Source organism: Leucopleurus acutus (genome assembly GCF_964270905.1).
Source record: "Leucopleurus acutus genome assembly, chromosome: 10".
NCBI classification, from domain to species: domain Eukaryota; kingdom Metazoa; phylum Chordata; class Mammalia; order Artiodactyla; family Delphinidae; genus Leucopleurus; species Leucopleurus acutus.
Genome location: NC_139153.1, coordinates 96,743,201 through 96,767,946, shown reverse-complemented (window position 1 = coordinate 96,767,946; position 24,746 = coordinate 96,743,201). Strand labels below are relative to the sequence as shown.

General features: G+C 43.0%; 1 protein-coding gene across 2 annotated transcripts in view; it reads right to left on the bottom strand.

Annotated features, from left to right (window-relative positions):
* ADTRP (androgen dependent TFPI regulating protein) overlaps nt 1-24,746 on the bottom strand; it is a 70,291-nt gene that overhangs the window by 2,777 nt on the left and 42,768 nt on the right. For both annotated transcript variants that reach the window (XM_082847315.1, XM_082847314.1), the window contains 2 exons: nt 24,124-24,239; nt 13,680-13,831 (listed from right to left, as the gene is read on the bottom strand). In XM_082847315.1, the coding sequence (XP_082703441.1) occupies nt 13,680-13,831; nt 24,124-24,239 (268 nt within the window). The remainder of the gene's footprint in view (nt 1-13,679; nt 13,832-24,123; nt 24,240-24,746) is intronic.

Below are 24,746 nucleotides of genomic sequence, written 5' to 3'. Positions count from 1 at the left end.
AAGAGCTTGGTCAGTATAAACTTCTCAAAGTTGTTCCCTCTGTGGTCACTCTGAGGGCACCTAAAACTTCGTTTATCCATGTTGCTACCAACCCTCAACACTTCGAATCTAACTGTAATCAAAACCTCACTTCTTCAACCCAGGGTTCCAAGGATTGGAGATTCCTTCTCCAGTTAGGAAACACAACAGAACATGATGGCTTAGAGAGAAACAGCAGAAGCAGGAGCAGAAGTGGTGGTGGGAAGTTCCCCTGGGGGAGGAGAGCAGATGGCTCCTTCCAGTGGATCCAGGTCTCCCCTGTCCAACACCATGAAGCTAGATAGAGCACCAAGAAATTCCCACATGCCCACCCGTGTGCTAGAGAAGGCACCATCCCCAGATATGTCTCCGTGTGGAGCTCTAACAGTCATTTCATTCTGTAGAGACTTACACAGTGTGACTATCACAGAAATCACGTTTTTCTTTTTGTTTCTAGCAGGTGGGGATGGTTCCTTAGTCCTAAATTCTTATGAGGCTGCACAGTCTCTAGACTCCTTCGAGTCTTCAGAATTTATCTCTGACCGTGTTTCCACAGTGCATGGCTGGAGATGAGGGAATTGTTGACTTCGTAATAGAGCATATTATCTTACCCAGAGTTCACAAAATGCATTTCAAACTGGTTGAGAAATAATGTTCCTTGTTATCACTCTTTTCCTCATTGAAGGGAGTCTTTCCCAGTGGAATACCTCCTAGTTGGTGGTTAGGGGGTTAGGTCCACCCTGATTTCGTTTGTTTTAGTTTTTGTTTTACTGAAGTATATTTGATTTACAATGTTATATTAGTTTTAGGTATACAACATAGTGATTCAATATTTTTATAGATTATACTTCATTCAAAATTATTATGAAATATTGGTTATATTTCCTGCGCCGTACACTACATCCTTGTATCTTATTTATTTTATACATAGTAGTTTGTACCTCTTAATCTCCTTCCCCTTTCTCCTCCCCCACCCCTTTCACCACTGGTAACCACTAGTTTGTTTTGTGTATCTATGAGTCTTTTTCTGTTTTATTATATTCATTCGTTTTATTTTTCAGATTCCACATATAAGTAAAAATATACAGTATTTGTCTTTCTTTGTCTGACGTACTTCACTAATTGTAATACCCTCCAGGTCCATCCATGTTGCTGTAAATGGCAACATTTCATTCTTTTCTCTGGCTGAGTAATAGTCATATGTTGTCTTCTTTATCCATTCATCTGATGATGGACACTTAGGTTGCTTCCATATCTTGGCTATTGTAAATAGTGCTTCTATAAATTTTGGGGTGCATATATCTTTTCAAATTAGTGTTTTCCTTTTCTTTGGATGTATGCCTAGGAGTGGAATTGCTGGGTCATACGGTAGTTCTATTTTTAATTTTTTGAGGAACCAATTTACATTCCCATCAGTGTGTACTAGGGTTGCCTTTTCTCTCTATCCTTGCCAGCATTTATTATTATTTGTCTTTTTGACAATAAGAGCTGTTCTAACAGGCGTGAGGTGATATCTCACTATGGTTTTGATTAGCATTTCCCTGATGATTAGTGATGCTGAGCATCTTTTCATGTGCTGGTTGGCCATCTGTATAACTTCTTTGGAAAAAAGTCTATTCAGGTCTTCTGCCCTTTTTTTAATTGGATTGTTTGTTTTCTTGACATTGAGTCGTATGAGCTCTTTAATATTTTGGATATTAACCTGTTATCAGACATATCATTTGCAATTATCTTCTCTCATTCAGTAGGTTGTCTTTTCATGTTGTTGGTTTCCCTCACTGTGCAAAAGCTTTCAAGTTTAATTTGATGTAGTCTTATTTATCTATTTTTGCTTTTGTTTCTCTTGCCTGCGGAGACAGATCCAAAAAAAATATTGCTAAGATTTATGTCAAGGAATGTACTGCCTGTGTTTTCTTCTAGGAATTTTATGGTTTCCGGTCTTACATTTAGGTCTTTAATCCATTTTGAGTTTATTTTTCTGTATGGTGTGAGAAAATGTACTAATTTCATTCTTTCACATATACCTGTCCGGTTTTCGCAACACCACTTACTGAAGAGACTGTCTTTTTCCCGCTTTATATTTTTGCTCCTTTGTTGTAGATTAATTGGCCATATGTGCATGGGCTTATTTCTGGGCTCTTTATTCTGTTCCATTGATCTGTGTGTCTGTTTTTGTGCCAGTATCATACTGTTTTGATGACTGTAGCTTTGTAGTATAGTCTGAAGTCTGGGCGCATTATGCTTCCAGATTTGTTCTTTTTTCTCAACGATTACTTTGGCTCTTCCCGGACTTTTGTTCTTCCATACAAATTTTGGGAATTTTTGTTCTAGTTCTGTGAAAATGTCATGTGAGTGTTTCGATAGGGATTGTATTGAATCTGTAGATTGCTTTGGGCAGTATGGACATTTTAACAATATTAATCCATGAACACAGAATCTTTCCATTTAATAGTATCATCTTCAGTTTCTTTTATCAGTGCCTTATGTTTTTAGGGTATAGGTCTTTCACTTCACTGGGTGAGTTTATTCCTAGACATTTTATTGTTTTTGATGTTATTGTAAATGGGATGATTTCTTACTTTCTCTGTCTGATAGTTCATTATTTGTGTATAGAAAAGCAACAGATTTCTGTATTAATCTTGTATCCTGAAACTTTAGTGAATTCATTTATTTGTTCTAATAGGTTTTTCTTGGTGGAGACTGTAGTGTTTTCTATATATAGTATCATGTCATCTGCAGATAGTAACAGTTTGACTTCTTCCATTCCAATTTGAATGCCTTTTAATTCTTTTTCTTGTCTGAGTGCTGTGGCTAGGACTTCCAATACTATGTTAAATAGAAATGGTGAGAGTGGGCATCCTTGTCTTGATCCTAATTGTAGAGGAAAAACTTAGCTTTCCACTGTTGTATATGATGTTAGCTGTGGGCCTTTATTATGTTGAGATATGTTCCCTCTGTACCAACTTTGTTGAGAGTTTTAATTATGAACGAGCGTTGAATTTTGTCAGATGCTTTTTTTTGCATCTATTGAGGTTATCATGTGATTTTTATCCTTCATTTTGTTAATGTGGTATATCACATTGATTGATTTGCAGATATTGAATCATTCTTGCATCCCTGGAATAAACCCCACTTGATTATGGTGTATGATCCTTTGTATATGTTATTGAATTCAGTTTGCTAATATTTTGTTGAGAGTTTTTGTGTCTATATTTATCAGGAGTATTGGCCTGTAATATTCTTTTTGTGTAGTGTCTTTGTCTAGTTTTGGTATCAGAGTAATGGTGGCCTCATAGAATGAATTTGGGAGTGTTCCCTCCTCTTCAGTTTTCTGGAATAGTTTGAGAAGGATAGGTATTAACTCTTGTTTATATGTTTGGTAGAATTCCACTGTGAAGTTGTCCAGTCCTGGACTTTTGTTTGTTTTGGGAGTATTTTGATTCCTGATTCAATTACAGTACTAGTAATCAGTCTGTTCAGATGATCTATTTCTTCCTGATTTTGTCTTGGAAGATTGTATGTGTCTAGGAATTTATCCATTTCTTCTACATTGTCCAGTTTGTTGGCATACAACTGTTTGTAGTGATTTCTTCTGGTTTTTTGTATCTCTGTGATATAGTTTGTTATTTCTCCTCTTTCGTTTCTTATTTTATTTGGGTCCTTTCTTTTTTTCTTGATGAGTCTAGCTAAAAGCTTATAAATTTTGTTTATCTTTTCAAAAAACCATCTTTTGCTTTTATCGATCTTTTCTATTTTTTAATCTCTATTTTATTTTCTCTCTGATCTTTATTATTTCTTTCCTTCTGCTGATTTTGGGCTCTTTGTTCTTTGATCCCTTCAGATGGTAGATTAGGTTGTTTGAGATTTTTTGTTTGTTTCTTTCTTGAGGTATGCCTGTATCACTGTTAACTTTCCTCTTAGGACTGCTTTTGCTGTGTCCCATAGATTTTGGAAAGTTGTGTTTTTATTTTCATTTGTCTCCAGGCATTTTCTGATTTCCTCTTCAATTTTTTTGTTGACCCCTTGGGTTTTCAGCAGCATGTTGTTTAGCCTGCATGTGTTTGTGTTTTTCTAAGTTTTCTTCCTGTAATTGGTGTCTAGTTTCATACTGCTGTGGTCAGAAAGGATGCTTGATACAATTTCTATCCTCTTAAATTTTTTTGAGACTCGTTTTGTGACCTGGAATGTGATCTATCCTGGAGTATACTCTATGTGCACTTAAAAGGAATGTGTATTCTGCTTTTTTGGATGGAATGTCCTGTAGTTATAAGTCCAACTACTCTAATGTGTCACTTAAGTCTACTGTTTCCTCATTGATTTTCTTTCTGGATGATCTGTCCATTGATGTACGTGGGGTGTTGAAGTCCCCTATTATTGTAATATTGTCAATTTCTCTTTTTATGTCTGTTAATATTTGCTTTATAAATTTAGGTGCTCCTATACTAGATGCATATATGTTTATGAACATTATAGCTTCTTCTTGTATTGATCCCTTTATCATTATGTAATGCTCTTCTTTGTCTTTTATTACAGACTTTGTTTTAGTGTCTACTTTGTCTGACATGAGCATTGCTACCCCAGCTTTCTATTCATTTCCATTTGCATGCAATATCTTTTTCCATCCCCTAACTTGCAGTCTGTGTGTCCTTAGCTCTGAAGTGAGTCTCCTGTAGGCAGCATGTTTTTTTATTCAGTCAGCCACCCTATGTCTTGATTGGAGCATTTAGTGCATTTTTATTTAAAGTGATTGTTAATAGGTGTGTACTTAATGCCATTTTGTTATTTGTTTTCTGATTGTTTTTGTAGTTCTTCTCTATTCTTTTCTTCTTCTTATGGTCTCTTCCCTTGGGATTTGATGATTTTCTTTAATGTTATGTTTATGTTCCTTTCTAGTTTTTGTATATATATTGTAGTTTTTTGACTTGTGGTTATCATGCAGTTCATATATATTGATCTATAACTATATCTATTTATTTTTAACTGGTAGTCCTTTAAGTTCAAACACATTCTAAAAGGTTTACATTTTTTCTCCGCCCCCCCCCATGTTTTGTATTTTTGAAGTAATATTTTACATCTTCATGTCTGTCCCTTACCTGTTTATTGTAGTTACAGTTGATTTTACATTTTTGTCTTTTAACCTTCATATGAACTTATTTCAGTGGTTGATCCACAGTCTTTACTAGTAGGATTTTTGTCTAGTCTTTACTAGTAGGATATTTGTCTTTACTAGTAGGCTTTTCCCCTTCCTATAATTTATCTCTTGATATAGCCTTTTCATTTTCATTTAAAGACTCCTTAACACTTCTTGTAAGATTGGTTTAGTATTGATGAATGTTAGTTTTTGCTTGTCTGAGAAACTCTCTATCTCTCCTTCAGTTCTGAATGATAACCTTGCTGGGAGGAGTATCCCAGGTTGTAAATTTTTTCCTTTCAGCACTTTATCTATATCATGCCACTCCCTTCTAGCCTGCAAAGTTTCTGCTGCAAAATCAGTTGATAGCCTTATGGGGGTTCCCTTGTATGTGACTCTTTGCTTTTCTCTTGCCGCCTTTAGAATTCTCTTTTTATCTTTAACTTTTGCCATTTTAATTATGATTATGTCTTGGTGTGGGTCTCTTTGAGTTCATCTTGTTTGGAACTCTCTGTGCTTCTTGTACCTGGATACCTGTTTCCTTCTTCAGGTTTGGGAAGTTTTGAGTCACAGTTTTATCAAATACATTTTCTACCCTTTATTCTCTCTCTTCTCCTTTTGGGAACCCTATAAGTCAAATGTTAGTACGATTGATGTTGTCCCAGAGGTCCCTTAAACCATTCTCATTTTTTAAAATTTGTTTTCCTTTTTGCTGTTCTGATTGGGTGACTTCCATTATTCTGTCTTTCAGATTGCTTATGCCTTGTTCTATATCACCTAATCTCCTGTTCATGACATCTAGTGTATTTTTCATTTCAGTTATTGTATTCTTCAACTCTGACTGGTTCTTTCCTGCATTTTCTAGTTCTCTGTTGAATTCTCATCGTGTTCGTCTATTCTTTTCCCCAGTTCAGTTAATATTTTCATTACTATTTCTTTGTACTCTTTTTTTAAGATGTTGGGGGTAGGAGTTTATTAATTAATTTATTTATTTTTGCTGTTTTGCTGGGTCTTCATTTCTGTGCGAGGGCTTTCTCTAGTTGTGGCAAGCGGGGGCCACTCTTATTCGCAGTGCGCGGGCCTCTCACTATCGTGGCCTCTCTTGTTGCGGAGCACAGGCTCCAGACGCGCAGACTCAGTAGTTGTGGCTCATGGGCCCAGTTGCTCCGTGCCATGTGGGATCGTCCCAGACCAGGGCTCGAACCCCTGTCCCCTGCATTGGCAGGTGGATTCTCAACCACTGCGCCACCGGGGAAGCCCCCAGCTTTTCTTTTTTAAACATCTTTTTTTAATTTATCATTTTTGGCTGCGTTGGGTCTTTGTTGCTGCACGTGGGCTTTCTCTAGTTGTGGCGAACGGGGGCTTCTCTTGTTGCAGAGCATGGGCTCTAGGCATGCGGGCTCAGTAGTTGTGGCTCACGGGCTCTAGAGCACAGGCTCAGTAGTTGTGGCTCACGGGCCTGGTTGCTCTGCGACATGTGGGATCCTCCCAGACCAGGGCTCGAACCCGTGTCCCCTGCATTGGCAGGCAGATTCTCAACCACTGCGCCACCAGGGAAGCCCTCTTTGTACTCTTTGTCAGATAAATTATTTATCTCTGTTTCATTAGCATTTTTTCAGGTATTTTTTCCTTGTTTCATTTTGTCTTCCCATTTTGTTTAACTTTCTTCACCTGTGTGAAATCAGGTGAAACAGTTGCCTGTCCTAGTCTTGATGTCACGTCCTCGTGTGGGACCATTCCTGTGCAGTCTGCGTGAGCCCAGTGGCTTTGGTGGGAGAGCTGGCTTTGGGGTGAGCGTGATCTGCATCTTCCCCCAGGGTGTGCTGGTAGCCACTGCCTTGGTGGGAGGTAGGCCTGGAGTTGGAGGGGCTAGAGCCAGAGCCGGATGCAAGCCAGGGTTGTTGCTGTGCTCGATGACTGTCACTGCTCTGTTGGGGGTGGGAGTGAGGGCAGAGGGGCTGGAGCCGGAGCCCTGAGGGAGCTGGGTTTCTCTTGGGTATGATGGCAGTCTCCATCTTGGTTTGGGACAAGGTCAGGGCCTAAGGTCTTGGGGCTGCACTCCTGTGCTGGTTTCACTTTTTCCCCAGTGTGTGCCCTCAGTTAGAGGCTGGGTCAGGGCTGGAGGGGTTAGTGCCATGCCACTAAGCTGCCCCCACCCCTCCTCCCCCAAGTGTGCACAGAGATCTGTGTTCCAGCGAGGGCACTCTCCATCCGAGTGTGAGCAGGGATTCGTGAGCTGGTAATGGTTGCCTCTACCCTGGTCAGAGGCAGGGCCAGGGTTCAAGCCAGCTCCGTTCCCTCCAAGTGTGCACATTCTCGTGGGCAGTGGCAGCCTCTGCCTTAGTGGAGAGCAGTGCTGGAGCAAGAGGGGCTGCAGCAGGAGCCTGGGGAAGGCTGGGGTCACACTGGGACGGTCCCTAGGCATTTTTCAGTCAGCTGCCTCTTTGCTGTCATCGGGAGTAAGTAGATCTGTGCGTGTGCTCTTCAAGAGTGGAGTCTCAGTTCCTCACAGCCCTTATTAGTAAATCCCACTGGTTTTCAAGCCAGCCAAGGGGGCTCGTCTTCCCCATGTCAGACCCAAGGGCTGAGGTGCCTAATACATGGCTCGCACCCCTTGTTCCCCAGGGAGGATCCCTTAGCTTGTGATAGCCCCCTCCTCCTCTGTGTCCCCCACCAGCAGTGTGGCTGCTGACCAGATCGCTTCTTCTCCCTGCCTGCTCAGCTCCGTGTGGGTCTTCCTTCACGGCCTTGGCTGTAGAATAGCTATTCTGCTAGTCCCCAGGTCAGTTTCAGTGAGAGAAGCTCTATACGCAGTTGTAGTTTTGATGTATTCATGAGGGAAGGTGAGCCCAGTGTCGTCCTACTACACCATTTTGATCTCCTCCCACCCTGGATTATTTTAGTCCTTTCTTTATCCTATGTTAGTACCAAGGAGTAGAGGTATTTTAGGCCAAACACTTAATGTTCGTCTCGGACAAGGTTCAAACATTTTCTGCTGGCATGGTAAGGGAAACCATTCCTTTAGTCCACATCACTATGGATACATAGGTAATTATACACCTTCTTATTCCAATAGTTGGGACACAGGATAAGTAAAAGCATATTATTAAAAAAAAAGATTTACACCTATGTATCTACCATCACAAAAGCTACTGCTAGACTTTGAACTGAAAATTTGAAGAACATTTGCCTGGTTTTAGAGGCTTGGCTTGGAAAAGGGTGAGAAGGCAGATTGTGGGGGGGGACATGAGGTGTTAGAAGAATGAGATTTGAACATAGTGAGTACAAGTGAGTACAAGATTTGAATGTAGTTGAGTACAAGAGCATGAGTACAAGTCACAGTGCAGAAGCAGTAGAAGGAGATGGAGTTGAGAGCTGGCCAGAGAAACCCTAGTGGGAAAAGAGGCTGAGGAAGAGGGAGAAGTGATAATCCCTCGTGGACTCTCTTGGAGCTTAGGGAGATGAAGTTAGGACAAGAAATGCAAAAGGAAGATGTATTTTTCTAATGGACTAAATGATGCCCAGTGAGGCCATGCTTTATAAATACACGTGGAGTCAACTCATGATAAGATTTTTTTTTTATGAAATGATTAGGGACAACATGGAAGATAGACAGACCTTATAATAAATTTCTTCATGGGTAAAACTAAGGAGGTAAACTAGATGGCCTCTAAGCAGCTTTCAACAATAAAATCTCCTTTAAATAAATCTGATCTGTAGGAAATAGTATTAAAGGAAGGTTTTAATATCATTCTGTCCAAGGCACTGTCACAAGGTCACTTGGCCAGATTGGAATTTTCAGCTTATAAACTATCCTGTGTGAAAAGGATCTGTGGTCTTGGGCCCTGACAAAGGATACCCCTGGCATATATCCCTCAGTGAATGTAAGGAGAGGGGCCATGGGCCACAGGTAAGCTGACTGCCTCTCCAGCTACACCTACATATAAGAGGCCCTCCATTTTGTCTTGGAGGCACTTAGCCCCTTTCAGTGCCTGGTAGATCTTGTAGATTGGGTTTCTCTTCCTGATGGACATGTGTCCTGGTGTCGGCATCCTTATGTCTTATCAAGAAGGAAAAAAAAAAAAAAAGAGAAAATTAAGTGGTTAAGTGGCAGAGAAGGAGGCCTATACTGGGACCCCCTGACAGCCCCTTTCTCCCATTCAGAGTGGAAATAATCTGTCTGGAGTATCCCTCGATGCTCAGACATGGTGAGCCAAGTTTTCAGTGACCTACCAAAGACTGCTTCCCCCTGCCGGCTTCCATCATTGTTTGAAATCAGTGTTTCACCTATAGCTCTGCCTGAAAAGTAGAAATGGGCTCTTTCCTGGTGGGTATCTGGTCCCAGTAACTGACTCAGTGCCTGCCCACCCTTCTGTTCCGTGACACCGAAAAGCTAGCACAGGTCAGGAAATGAGATGCTGTCAGGTCAAGCAGGGTGGCCCTCTGGAACCTCTTGAGAGCTTTTTGAAGGCCAGAAGGACCTTCCTGAGGGCTTGACCACAGTTGTCTCCCTGGCGCGCAGGGTCAGCTCTCTGCATCTGTATACCCCTGGAGAATGTCACACACTTTCCAAGTTTACATCTGATTCCTGGTATCACTCCTTATTATTGCCCTTCTCAATCTCTTCTTCACCTTCACCCACTGACATGACACACGAGGAGGTAGAAAGTGGGTAGATGTGACCATCATTTCCAACACCCTTCTCAGCCAAGCAGCTGACTTGGGAGAACACCACATCGGACAAGGATGCTTGTAGGCAAAACTATTTAAACTGAAAGGAGTCCAGGGTCCTGTGGCACATAGGGCCTTGCTCTCAGACTAGCAGTGTCAGTGTCTCTGGGGCACATGTTGGAAGGGCAGAATCCCAAGCTGTCCTCCAGATCTACTGAATGAGAATCTACATTTTAACAAGATCCTGATTTTAACAAGATTTGCAGGCACATACAAGTTTGAGAAGCGCTGTTCTGTGACAGTGGTTCTTGACCCTGACTGCAAATTCAAATAACTGGGAAGCTTTTAAAAATACCAGTGCTGAGTCCCCATCTCCATAGATAGATTTAACTGGTCTGGGGTGGACCTGGGAGTTAGTATTCTTAAAGTTCCCCTAGTGATTTTGTAATGTGCAGATTACAGCATTACAGCAAAGATCGAGCATTACTGCTAGAGAGATACTTGCATATTTCCTGGGTCTTGACTGATACTTCTTGATCACTTGGTTAGTTGGCTGGTGACTCCCAACCGGGCCACAGTGTGGCTCAGAAATTTCAGAAGCAGAGATTCTGATCAGTTCTAATCTCAATTAGCCTAACCTATTTCACTCTGTAAGTCCTTCAGGAACTACACCATCTCTGTCAGTTTGCACTCAGTTAGGTGGTTGTTACTTTTAATCACCTTCGGCTGGGGAAACTGGTAATTTATGCGTGAAGTTGAAGGGGATGATTGGAATATCCACATAGAAAAGAAGGTTAGTGATTTTTCCTTGGAAAGAATGAAATTAACAGCAGTAGTGACTAACCCTGTGTGCCAGACTCTATACTTGGCAGTTGACACTTCCCAAGTCATTTATGATCCTCCAGAATCCCAGGAGGAGGGTACTAATATTGTCTCCATGATGTGTAAGAGAAAACTGGAACACGAAGACATTGAGTGCCTCGCCCAGTGAAACAGGTCTATAAGTGGTAAGGCCAAGGTAGGAACCCAGGCAATCAGGCACAGGACTTTTCTCCCAACCGCGGCCGCCCACTGCATCACTAAAGCACTCCTTTGAATTTCTGCTCTCATCCAAGGAAGCTCAGGCTGTGGGAAAAGGTGAGAAAGTAGAATTAGCCCTGAATCTGGACAGAGTAGGTGGCCACTTACATGTTTCCATAGATCCAGAACAGAGGGTTTAGAGAGGGACTCAGAGATAGAGGGACCGCACAATGTGTTGTCCAAGCCTAGACAATGTAAAATTCTGTTCACACTGGCACAGCAGGCATTAACCAGGACTGTCCTAGGCAAACTGAGCTGTGCAATTGCCTTTCTTATAGGTCATCTCATCAGCGAGGAGTTGAAGTCCATTAGTACAGGATACATGGTTGGTTTGTGGCCGGGTGAAGGACACACCCTAGTTTTCTTGATTCCTGTTCCGATGCCCTTCTCCTGTTTTGTATTGCCTGCCCTAATTTTCATCTCCTTTTCGACGACTCTCTCACCACTGTACCATATCATACCCTCCTATGCTCCTAAACTCCCTGTCCAACACTTTAAAACCAACCAGTAGAGTCACTCCTTGACCACTGTCTCCAGAACAACTTTGCACAAAGTCCCATTTAATGCCTAGAGAGAAGAGGCCTTGAATATTCTCTATTTGTGTTGATTGATCCATTTAATATTGGGGAAGCTAATGGAAATGGGGGATTCAAAGATGGATAAGACATACTTCTACCCCTTAAGAAACTCAGGGTCTAGTGTAAAAACAAATCTCGGGGCAGACCAGGGGAGGCTTCCTAGAAGAGGTGAGTTGAAATGAATGAGTGGGTGTGAGACAGGCAAAGACTGGGGGAAGTGAGAGAGCCCATGGAGGTGAGAAACATCAATGTGTAGGGAAAACAAGCGGTTCTGTGCTGCTGGGGCACAAGTTTAGAAGAAGGAGAGTAAGAGTCAAGGCAGGGACTGGGTCACAGTGTGCCATTCCAAGGGCTTGGATTTTCATCTGATGAGGGAAACCTTACAGTGCTTTCAGCGGAATAGGACACGGGATAATGTGTTCACATATATAGCTCTGTTTGGTTTTAGGTGATTTAGGTGTTCACTGCCACTGGAATTTTAAATGATCTAATTTCTCTTTTTAATTTCTTAGTTAACCATCTATAATTAAGATCAGTTCAGAATTTAACACATTTATGATCCTATTCTGATGCTATATAGAACTTTTTACCCATTCTATTCTTAAGGTGTTAAAAATCTAGAGAGAAGAGAGAGACGCATAGCCACTGACGGTAGTGTCCGTCGTTCACATGAACATTCACATATGCATGATGCAAATGAGGGTCCACATGCTGATGCCAGCCTGTTGGCTCATTGGGATCCAACTGTAGTGGAAAATTGGATATAGCACTTAAACAATGAAGCTTATTAAAAAGAGCTTTGTGTTGAAAATAGTATTGATTTAAAAAGTTATTGTTCTCTAAGCACTGAGTAATCACTTTTTTTCTCTGCACACTTTCTGCCAAGTTTTAAATGGATTAGTGTCTTGCTTTCTTTCTTTCTTTTTTTTTTTTTTTAATATAGACTTGGGGACGGCATCAACAATCTACCCAGAACTTCAAGGAGCCAAAACTAGTTAGAATTAGATGTCAGCACATCTGAAATGTCAACACATTTTTTTCTGGATAATTTCCTGTGATTTGAAATCCTGATTTTTTGAGTCATTTTTAGTATTCCATTTTTTAAGTGTTTGCTTTCAAGGAGGATATTGCCTCTGAGGCTTTCTCAACCAGTTAAATTCTCCAAGAGCAGAAAATATGTGAAAAAGCCAAGTTGCATGCTTATTTCTCCAGGGTCTCAGTCTCCTCTCAGAAATACAGACTCTTTTACTGAACCTTCTGAAACTGTCGTTTTTTTTGCATACACAGGCTTATGTTTTCACACCAGTTCATAGATTGGGCGGAAGATGCCACTTCTATTTTAATAGAACAGAATGGCATGTGGGTGTGTGATGTGGGGGACTGTGTGTGACTCTTGCCTTCCTTACATACAAAATCAGAGTGGAGTTCCTGCACTTCTCCTTGGATAGGTAAAAAAATCCTGGATATTTTGCAACCTGACTTTTTCGTGGTTACTTTTCTGACAGAAAATATTCTGGGGGTGAGGGCAGTAGGAGAAGCAGGGAGAGAATAAAATCTTCCACTTTGAAATCAACTAAGTTAAGATTGCTTTTTTTCTATGAAGAAGAGACGTGGTTCTGCCTACCTATAATTAGAAAGCTTAGCTTACTGGCATATTCACGTTGCCTAAAACCCCAAGTGAGAATTTCAGTCTCAAGTACAGGGTGTGACTCCACCTGGAGAACACTTTACTAAAGGTTGAGAAGCAACCTCATGAGAGAGGGATGGGAACACATCAGGGAAGGCACTGCTGACGGTGGAAGAGCTGAGAGGGTCATCTGGATCCGTTTCTTTCAAAGAGGAATTCTTGGCATTTAATAACTTGTGAACCTCAAGTCCTCACTTAAGGGAGGGAGAGACCTTGAGTCCGCTTTTTCATGCAGGGGTTGGTGATACCCTTGCTCTCTGGGTCCTAAGCTCTCTACACAAGATGATTTTTAGCCTTAAAGCTAAATGAGGTGTTGTTTGGAGGAGGCGGGGAGATAATTTGATGGGGTCCTTTGAGAAAGTATGAACTTCCCCCAGGCTTTTCCTTTGCCTGCTTTGGACAAAAGCATCAAACATCACTGCCTTCTGCTTTCCTGGTTTCTCCTTCTGTTTCCAGGAGGAGTCAAGAGAGCATAACGAAGAAGTGTTTCTGTAGGTAAGAGAAATGAACTGACCCCATTTCCAGTGGTTGAGCTTCTCTCCAAATAGGTAGATGCCGACGCTAAAGATGTAGCTGAGAGAGAAGAAGGCTGCTAGACCCACTGGGCTGAGTTTGGCAAACACGGGATACACCCATGTACCCGTCTCGGAGTAGATCCATAGAACCCTGCAGAAAATGACAAATCACAGTGATTAGGACAGCAGGGGAGAGAAGCCATAGTCCCTTCAAGGTCACTGGGGTTCTGGAGTCCAGGCAGAGGAAGCGAAGCCACAGGGGACACTTAACAGCCGAGGTGTTTCCCGAACCTACAGAAGTGAGGATTTTCTGGATAAATAGACTGATTCATTGAGACATTCTGTTTCAGGCGCTGGGCTTGGCTATTTTACCTAATCCATTAAAACTCAGTGATGGTAAAAGAATATGGGAGAACACTGAACACATCATTAACCAAATAAAATGTATAAGAACGTGAATGATTTCTTTCCCTGAAAGACATGACCTGCTGAGACATTGAACTTGCTAAGGTGGTGCCCATTTGCTCACTCTCAGCCAGACAAGTGGGGTTTGCTTTTCTGTGCCTAAGAGTTAAGTGTAGCTTTCCATTAGCTCTCCGAGCCTGTTGGGGTAGGAGAGGCAGAGATTGAGCATTATTACTATAATACAGTAGACCTGGGGTTTAATTATGGGCCTAGATTTCAGCTCGTGGAAATAGCCACGGATAGAGTATTAAGTAGGAATAGATGGATCTCCGGGAGGCTCAGATCCTTCTCATGTGAGGATAGAATATAAATCATTTCTGTCAGCCAAGAGAAGGAAAAGAAATGCTAGGAGAGGAGCCACAATGTCTAAGTGAAGCCTAAAAATGCAGTTTGCTGGAAACAAACTGCACCGGAAGATGCCAAAGTCTGAAATAACTTTTAAAATTAAATACGGGGAAGATGATGTATCAGCTACAGTTTATAATCGGTTAAGAGTATGGAATATGGAACCAGGCTTCTGTGATTTGAATCCTAGTTGTGCTACCTACTAGCTGTGTTACCTTCACTAATTTATTCAACTTTTCTCTCCCCCTACCCTCATGTATAAAATAGGGGTACAAACAGCATACAGCTTATAAGGCTATTGTAAAGATTAAGGGAGTTAATGTAGCACATGTAAATTACATAGAACAGTGCCTGGCAGATTGTAATCATTTTATAAGAGTTTAAAAGCTTCTCTCCTCTGAGGGAACACACAGTGGGTGTCGCCTCAGCAATCTTTCTTTGAGGCTATTCATCTCTTGTAAAAATTAGCATAGCCTAGGTTATGCTTCAGAAACAACGTTCATATTTGGATATCCCAGGTTGTCAAAGGAGTTCAGATGGAAGAATGAAATTCTGTGCTTAACGAAACTTTCAGAACCCAAGTGCAATCTTGGTTGTTTCAGATACTTTAAGTTTGGTCAGGTGCTTTGTTGGAAGAGAGGGGCTAACATCAGGGCCAGGACTAGGGTGAGGCAAGGGAGGCACCTATGGCATAAAATTTAAGAAGTCATCTCTGTGCATCAAAGGACACCGTCAACAGAATAAAAAGGCAACTTATAGAATGGGGAAAATATTTGCAAATCATGCATCTGATATGGGATTATTATCCAGAATATATAAAGAACTCCTAGAGCTCAACAACAAAAAATAAACAATCCAATTAAAAATGGACACAAGACTTGAAGAGATATTTCTATGAAGAAGATATACAAGTGACCAACAAACACATGAAAAGATACTTAGTGTCACTAATCGTTAGGGAAATGTGAATCAAAACTATAATGAGATACCACTTCACACCTATTAGGGTATCTTCTATCAAAAAACCCCCAGAGAATATCAAGTGTTGAAGAGGGTGTGGAGAAATTGGAACCCCTGTGCACTGTTGGTAGGAATGTAAGATGGTGTAACTGCTGTGGGAAACAGTATAGCAGTTCCTCAAAAAATTAAACCTAGAATTACCATATGGTCCAGCAATTCCATTTCTGGGTACATACTCCAAAGAATTGAAAGCAAAGACTCAAAGAGATATTTGTACTCTCATGTTCATAGCAGCATTATTCACAGTAGTTAAAATATGAGAGCAACCCAAGTATCCATTTAAGGACGAACAGATAAATAAAATGTGGCACAGTTATATACACACAATGGAATATTATGCAACCTTTAAAAGAAAGGAAATCCTAGGACTTCCCTGGTGGTGCAGTGGTTAAGAATCGCCTGCCAATGCAGGGGACACGGGTTTGAGCCCTGGTCCGGGAAGATCCCACATGCCACGGAGCAACTAAGCCCGTGCGCCACAACTACTGAGCCTGTGCTCTAGGACCTGCATGCCACAACTCCTGAGCCCGCATGCTGCAACTACTGAAGCCTGCGCGCCTAGAGCCCGTGCTCAGCAGCAAGAGAAGCCAGCGCACCTCAACGAAGAGTAGACCCCGCTCGCCGCAACTAGAGAAAGCCCATGCGCAGCAACGAAGACCCAACGCAGCCAAAAATAAATTTTAAGAAAAAGGAAGGAAATCCTGACATATGCTATAACTTGAATGAAACTTGAGGATATCATGTTAGGAAAAATAAGCCAGTCACAAAAGGACAAATACTGTATGATTTCACTTATATGAAGTACTTAGACTCATCAGATTCATAGAGACAAAGTAGAATGGAGCTGGGGGGAAGGGGCAAATGGGGAGTTTGGGAAGAAAAACATTCTGGAGAAGGATAGTGGTGATGGCTGCACAACAGTGTTAATGTCCTTAATGCCACTAAACTGTACACTTAAAAATTGTAAATTTTATGTTACGTGTATTTTACCACAATAAAAAAGGAAATTTAAGGAGGCGTCAGTCTCAGGGTTCTGCATGTGTAGTATTTATTGTTCCTTGGGCCCTAGTCCTGGCCCTGCTGGTACCACTCTGCTGCCCCAGACTTGTCTAGATGCTACTCTCATGTACTCAAAACTGCACTAGACTGAAAACAAGTAATAATTGTTATCATGGTTACTAATATTAGAGTTCTGTGAGATGTGCGTCCATGGGTGCATTTTAGAAGGATGTCCACAGCACTTCTTTCCTGCGTGGCTGTCTCTCATGACAGGCCGGAGGAAGAATAAGGGACAGAAAGTAAACATCCTCAGGTAGCTAAGGCCAGGAGTTTGGGGTCAGCGAGGAGATCTAAATACGCTCCAAACGGGTTGCGTTAATTAGTTCACTTTGTTTTCTTTATATACTTGAAATTAGGGCTTCCTAGTTTCCATGCACATTTATGTAAGATAGTCTACAAATAAGGACATTTCTCTGGAAGCCTGGAAAGTTTCTGTTTATTTACTTCATGTTTGTTTCCTCCAGCATAAGGTTTGTAAAGGAAAGTTCCTGAAGTAAGCTAATGAAGTCTGCACTTTCACAGAGAAGGTGCAAAGAGAGTTATAGGTGTGTTAACTGACAGTGGGAAAATTACTGCAAATACAATTAGAGCGTGAGGCATGATTGCAGTCATTTAATGAAGGGCAGTCAGCAGAGAGGCCTGAGTGCAGAGATAGTCATGGTCAGGTGCTATCACCTCTTTACGGCTTCTGGAATATATGTTAAAAGGGGAGAGAGAGAGAGAGGGAAGGAGAGAAGGAAGGAGGGGGGGGAAAGAAGGAAGGGAGTGGGGGAGGGAGAGAGGGAAAGGCACTCAGCACATGTGCAGCTGAACTGTCCTTGTCCTACATCTCAGTCAATGTCAGCTCTTCCCTAGCTGCCATATATGATCCCATGGAATCATATTTAAATATTTCTGCAGTGGGGGCTTCCCTGGTGGCGCAGTGGTTGAGAGTCCGCCTGCGGACGCAGGGGACACGGGTTCGTGCCCCGGTCCGGGAAGATCCCACATGCCGCGGAGCGGCTGGGCCCGTGAGCCATGGCCGCTGAGCCTGCGGGTCCGGAGCCTGTGCTCCGCAATGGGAGAGGCCACAACAGTGAGAGGCCTGCGTACAGCAAAAAAAAAAAAAAAAGATATTTCTGCAGTGCACTCATTTCATGATCTCAATCCAGGCTCCTTCATCTCCTATAGGTTTCTATAATTGTCTGCTCACTGGGCTTTCTTGCTCACGTCAATCCACTTTCCACAATGCAGTAACCCAATAATCTCTCTGAAAGAAAAAAATCGTTCATGGTGCTCCCCTGCTTCCAGTGGATCCACGTTGCTTTAGGAAAATACCCTAGCTCCTTCCCCTGGCCTACCTGGCCCTGCCCTGCCCACCTATCCACCCTTCCAGTCTCAGATCTGCAGTCTAACCCTTTCTGTTTCTTGAATGAACCAGCTCTGCAGCTTCTGGTCTTCACCCATGCTGTTGTCTCTGCTTGGAACACCTCTGCCTTTACCCTTCCTAGGACATACTTCCTGCTCTGTCCCTGGCTGAATCTTACTCATGCTTTGAATTTCAGCTTAAAAGTTAATTTCTCCAGAAAAAATTTCCTGACCATTCTTCCCACAACCCACATTTGGTTAGGTTGTTATGTGCTTCCCCTACCATGAGTTTACCCTTGTTGCATATTTGACTGTCTTTCTCCAGAGCTTCTGGAAGCTCTGTAAGGACTGGGATTTTATCTATTATGTGCATCTGTTTCCCAAATGCTAGGAACATGGCAGGTTCTTTAGTTTTAAATAAATGTCTGTTTAGGTGGCACTACCAGCACCTATGGTTCCTTTTAACTGCTGTTAGCTGTGGCTTCTATAGACAGGTCTCAGCTGCCTGACCCGCCAAGAACACTGCAGCCTCTGAAAACTGGAACGTGTAACCAGTAGCCTTCCAAACTGTAGTTAATTGGATGCTCACATTAATGGAATCACCATCTTCCCAATCCACCAGCTGAAAATTCTGAGAATTATCCTTTATGTTCCCTTTTCATTTGCCCACTACACACCAACTAATCCATAAAACCTATTCTGTTACACCAACAATGTGTCTCAGGTATGTCCCTCATTCCTAATTGTACAACTATATCCCTCTTCAGGCTCTTCTTATTTCTAACTTGTGTAACAGGCATTTTGGGTAGCTGAGATTTGGACAGGAAGGATGAAAAGTGTAGATAAGCATTTCCATTCTTAGCCCTCCACCTCCACCCCTCTTCAGTTTGCATGCTGGCTGGCCTGGACCCCAGATGCTGATAATAGGGGAAGTTGTGTGGCATCTTCATGTTTATTTTCATATATTAATTTACGTGAGGGCTAGGGAGTCCTTCTGTGGAAAATGAGGCTGGGGTTCTGATCCCCACTAAGATTTTAGGTTGTAAGACAATGGTGCCATCTAGATGGTCCCAGACTAAGGTCATATTTCAGGAAAGGGCAACAGTGGCTCTGGGAGTGAATTCACATAGTGCGCTAGCGGTAGTAGGAGAGGATTGTTGGTACCGCGTGTAACAAGGTGGCTGGTCCTGGAACTCAGCTGAATCTGCCCCTCTGGCAGTTTCTAATGGCTTCTGGGTGTAAGATGTGTATATGTGTAAGTGTGCATGTGTAAACGGGTGCACGAGTTTAGAGGGTTATTACACTTGGGGTGTCCAGACAGCTTTGCTCTGGGGCCTCACCTGAGTGAGCATAGAACAGAAGAAAGAAATCATCTCTCTTGCCCCATAGGAACTGCTATCGAGAGGTGACTTTAAAAATATCTTTCCCCAGGCTGGGTTACAGCTGTATATCTGTATGATACTTGCACTTGGCATGCAATACCTTACACGCTAGCAGAGACAAATACAGCATCAGCTGATTTCTGGTCTACCAAGAGCAAGGCGGTGGTGCACTGCAGGCCAGCTGGGGCTGTTGCAATAGCCAGTAGCGTTGTTCTACTTGCACCAACGTAGGAGACTAATGGGCAGTGGCATTGTTGGCAGTGACAGCAGCGGGGGAGGCATGCTAACCTTAAAGCAAGCCCCGTGGAGGTGCTGGATCCAGGAGGCTGGGTATTGTGGCTTTACAGTCTGTGTGGGAGAGTGATTCTCAGGACTGTGTACTACATGGGCATGTGTGAGCACTCACTGGATTATTAGAATATTTTAGAGATGGAGGTCCTGGAGGACTGGACCACCTGCAGAAGGGTGTTCCAAGCATCCAGATATGGGATGACACTGGAGCTGTGAAATATCCATGGATGAAGAATAAACCATTGTGATTGAACTAGATGACTTACGAGCATCCCGGCTAACCTTTATTCGTGTGTTGCTTTATTCTGTTGTGCTTCCCATGTCTTGCCACTTCAATCCATTTTAAGCACTGTTGTCAAGATAGTCATTTTAAAGCATAATTGTCTGGCCATGTTACTAAGAATTCTCACTCCTACCTCCATGTCAAACAAACAACAGCAGCAAACACGTCTCACATTGTCTGTACCATGTCCAGCCTCCTCCAGCCTGCTGCCTGCAGGACTCTGTGAGCGGGCAGTTTCAGGGTGATTTCCTGTTCGTCTCTTTCACTAGTAGGTCCAGCTAAAGTGAATTGCTAGCCATTGCTTCAACGTGATGTGTGCCCCCTTGGCTTTGTGATTGTGCAGTGTTTGCTTTCTCCCAGTTTTTGCTGCTCCAATCCAGCCAGTCCTTCAGGGCCCAGATCCAGTGACACCTTTCATGAAGTCCTTCCCACGCTGCCCAGTCAGATGTAACTGCTTCCTCCTTGTGTTCCCTTTGGCACCTCGTATTTGTTATGACATTTTATCCCTTCCCATCTCGTGTTCTTATAATTTGTATGCATGGCTCATCTCCACTTACGAGGTACAAACCCCCTACGGGCTGGGGCTTGGCCTTATATAACTTTGCTTTTCCCAGCAGGACCAGCCCTGTGTTAGGGGAAATATTTGTTCAATAAAAGAATGAGTAAGAGCCAGCAGTAGGAACGTTTCTATTTTCCTGCTCCTTAGGAAGAGCTAGGCGATGTGTTTTGGGGTGAGAGAGAAGCGGGGAGTAAGTGAGCTACCATATATATAGATGACTAATGCTTTCCAAAGGAAATGAAAGATTTACAGTTATTACTACTTTGCAAAGCTTTATTTTCCCGCTTAGGGGCCAGCCCTCCAATTTTGCAATCTGATAAATAATAAAAAGCAAGTGCAACATATGAGGCAGTCCCCATGGTCTCGGTGGATATTTTTAGGTCACTGTAACATGGTTCCAGCAGTGAAGTACTTCTCCAGCTCAGGGTTATTGCCGTTTTTTTGACTCATGTTTGTTTCTCACGCTCTCTGTGGCCCGGGACTGTATTCTTTACCTCATTCCTGCTATGCTGTTTCCCCATTTGAGCATCCAAACTGGCACGCCTGACAGCTGACCTATAGCCGCTTCCCTAAAATATCTCCATGGACATCCCCAGCTTGTGGAACTTGTTGCTGACCATCCGTGGCCATGAAGGTGCCTGTGCCCCTAGAGTACTGTGTAAGGGTGGAGGCAGCTGGCAGCAAGGAGTCTGAGCTCCCCTAATTAGGCAACGGACAGGGAGGGAAGCTTCAATCAATAGGGCAGCATAAAACGCCTGCGTACAGGTGTATTTGCTTCACTCCAGCAAACATGAGGCCCTACTGGACAGAACGCTGACTCTGTACTTCGCTAGTGATAAGAAAGTCCAAATCCCAAACCACTTCAGCTCCCTGCCAGGGTCTACCCAGTCACATTCCTGCTAGTGATAGGTCTCCATCCCTTCCCTTCATTTGCCCCATTACATCACGTAACATACAATCAGAGCACAGCACTGGAAGGAGCAACATGGTGAAAGCATTTAGACTGTAGAGATCATGGTAAAGCTTTTTTGCGTTCTCACCCCTTCAGCATTTAGCAGAGTGTGTTTTACACAAACAGGGAACTGAACAAATACCTGACCATCTGAATACATGGAAAAGAGAACTGGATTTGGAAATAGAAGTCCTTGAGTTAAGTCTCAGCTTTCATTTTCCCCGGCCACGCGACCTTGGACACGTCATTTAGCCCAGTGGGGCTTCAGGTCTCCGAAGCCGGATGACTTCTGAGTCGCCTTCCACCACCCACCCTCTCTGACTCTATTTGCAGATTGATTGATATTGTCATCTGTGGGCCAACATCAACTCTCTTGAGTTACCACAAATGCCACCAACTGATCTCCCTGTCTGATTCCTCTTTAATTTCCGTACTTCAGCCAGCATCATCTTTCTAATCATCTTTCTTACATAGGCCATGTTATTTCACTTCTCTGCTTATAACTTTTGCATAGAAAAGCCCTCATTTTCAAAGTCCAAATTCACTAACTTCTCCCCGTCCTACAGTTCAGCCACGCCCTCAGCTCCTCCAGCCTTTCACAGATGCTATTCCCTCTGCCTGAAGGTCTTTTCCATATCTCTTTTGACTTATTTCTACTTATTCTTTGCATCTCAGCTTAGACACCACTTCCTTTAAGAAGCCAGTCCTCCACATCGCCCAGCACCCTGCGCTTATCCCCGTTAGAGTCTCACCACCCTGTCTTCCCATTGTTTCTGTACTTTCCTCTCTCCCAGGCAGTCCCTAAAGGCAGCATGGTGTCTTGTACATCTCTATATCCTCATACCTTAGCACAGTGCCTGGCACTGAGGAATAATTGACTGGACGTGTGATGTGTTCACTCCTGACCATCTTGCTGCACTTCCTTTCTCCAGCACCCCAGTTCCCTGCATTGTCAGAGCTCACACCCAGGCACCAATGAGCCAGACCCTCTCGACCACTACTTTTCATCCTTATGGGTACCACAATTTTCCCCCAATACCAGTCACCTTAGGTGCTCTGTTACCTTCTTGGTTTCTGAGGAGGAAAAGAGCAAGGGTAGATATGAGGATTGATGATCAACTTCCAAGTCCTTAGGTAGAAGAAAATTAATAACCAAAAGTGCCATCTCATATATGAACTCTGAAAGTTATACTTGGCAAGAAAGAATAAATCAGATTAAAGCCCACCAAAAACACAGAGTATGGAAATTCATGTGCATAATCAACCAGCTACCACCCTACTTCTCCTCAACACATACAAGAGAAAAAAATATATCTTTTGTGTATATCTTACCCGACCCGAGGTCCTAGATATTCTGTCTTTAGGGATTTATTCCTTTGGGTTAAGCCAGACTTGGAATATACTTGGCGCATGTCCCACCACTCTCCATTCACATGCTAAAGGCAGATATTGCTAAATGATAGCACAACTCTTTTGGTAGGGCCTCAGAATCCTTCTCAACACAGTGCTCCAGACCTCAACTACCAGTAGGTCCCCAATTTATGCCTTATTCTCTAAAAGTGTCCTTTGTTAAAATGCAAAGGCCCCAGGCTAGTGAACAGTGTAAATCAATTGAGTCTTGGGGTGGATTTACTGAACAAGTGCTTTCTTTTAAGACAGGTGAAACACGAACGACTTTAGGCACTCGGGGAAAGAAGGGTGCAGAAGGGTGGGAGGAACATACCTTGCAAAAGGGAAGGAAAGGCTAGGGAGGAACCATCACCTGAGTTCTGGGCACAAAGGTTACTGGCTCTAAGACAGAGGCTGCTGAAGCACATGAAGCAGGCACCGCTGGAGACCAGTCCTTTGGAATGCGTTCTTTTCCTGGCTTCTGTCTCCTGCAGAGCACTGCCCTGAGCGAAACTACCCCTCACATAGGGAGTGGGGGATTATACGGATTGGCAGATGTGAAAAGCTTATGTGAGGCTAGGCTAGAGTAGGAACATCATGATTCGCTTCCAACTGCAGGTATTATGCTTGGCATGCCCCTCCCAGTAGAGCAAGAGCATGCTGTAGGGGAGAAGGCTGCAGAGTAGAAAGGGGGGTTCTCCAGTTGCTAGGTGGAAGGCCAAGCACTTTCCCTTGATTACAGACATTGGGCAGAATTCCAGAGAATTAGTGTCACCAGGTGGTTGAATGATGAAATCTAGGCCAGCTACTTAAATTCTCTCTCATGCCTCCAGTTAGGCTGTTCTACAGGCCCCTGGACAATTGCCCAAATGCCCTTTCAGGGCTCCAGTGCCAGATGTTGATGCAACTAAGCCCATAATAATACAGGCAACAGGAATGGACCAAGCCTTTCCTGATCAGCCTGTCAAGTGCCCTTTTAGATGGAATATATTTAGATGCCTTAGATCATTCAGCCATTCAAACATGTCAATTACAAATGAAGCCAAAGATTAATGTTTTCCTAGGGAAAGTAACATGTGTAGCTTTACAACGATTAATTCTTCATGAGAGGGAGGGGGAACTCATGACTTGCTGTGTGTGTGCACGCATACCTGTGTATTCTTGGGCATTTGATGTTTCCATGAGTATCAAAAGGAAACACTAAGGTTCCTCTTTTCCTGAAATTTAAAGATGGCAAAATCCCTGTTAACCCAAGATAAAGGCACTCTTATAGAACAGTGCGCTTCTTCTGGAATATTCCTCAGAGTCTGGAATGACAAGTCTAAGTTGATTTTCTCTCTGCAACTCTTACCTGCTGACATAAGCAAGGCTAGCAACAGCCAACAAGGCGAGTCCTTTCTTCTTCAGTGGATAGCAGTGTGGCCTGAGGATGACTTCAGCCAGAGAGAAGGGCAATATAGATGTGTGCTGCAGGAGAAAAGACGACAAATCATCAATCCAAGGTGCCCCGGCTGCCTCCAGCACCCCTAATTCTCTCTTCCCCTCCAGTCTACCTTCTTACACAAATACCAGATGAAACTTTCCAAAACCTGGCTTGGATCATACTCCTTGGATGCCAAGGACCTACAGCAGGTCCCTACTTCTACCATATTGATCCAGACTCCTTTGTCTGGCTACCAAGGCTCTTTATAATATGCTATCACCCCCTTCCTAACACACACACACTCACACACTCACACACACACACACACACACACACTCCTTCATAGAACAAGGCTGTCTCCTTCATTCTTTGCACTTGGCATCTTTGCTCCCCCTTCACACTTCTGTTCATGCTTCGACTGTATGGAGTGTGTCTTTTCTCCCTGTATTCACATGGTCCATGGTGTTCACAGCCAGTACAATCTTCCATGATGCTGTCTCTGTATTTTCCTCTTGCTAATTTCTCTCACTCAGTTCTGCTGCATTTATATC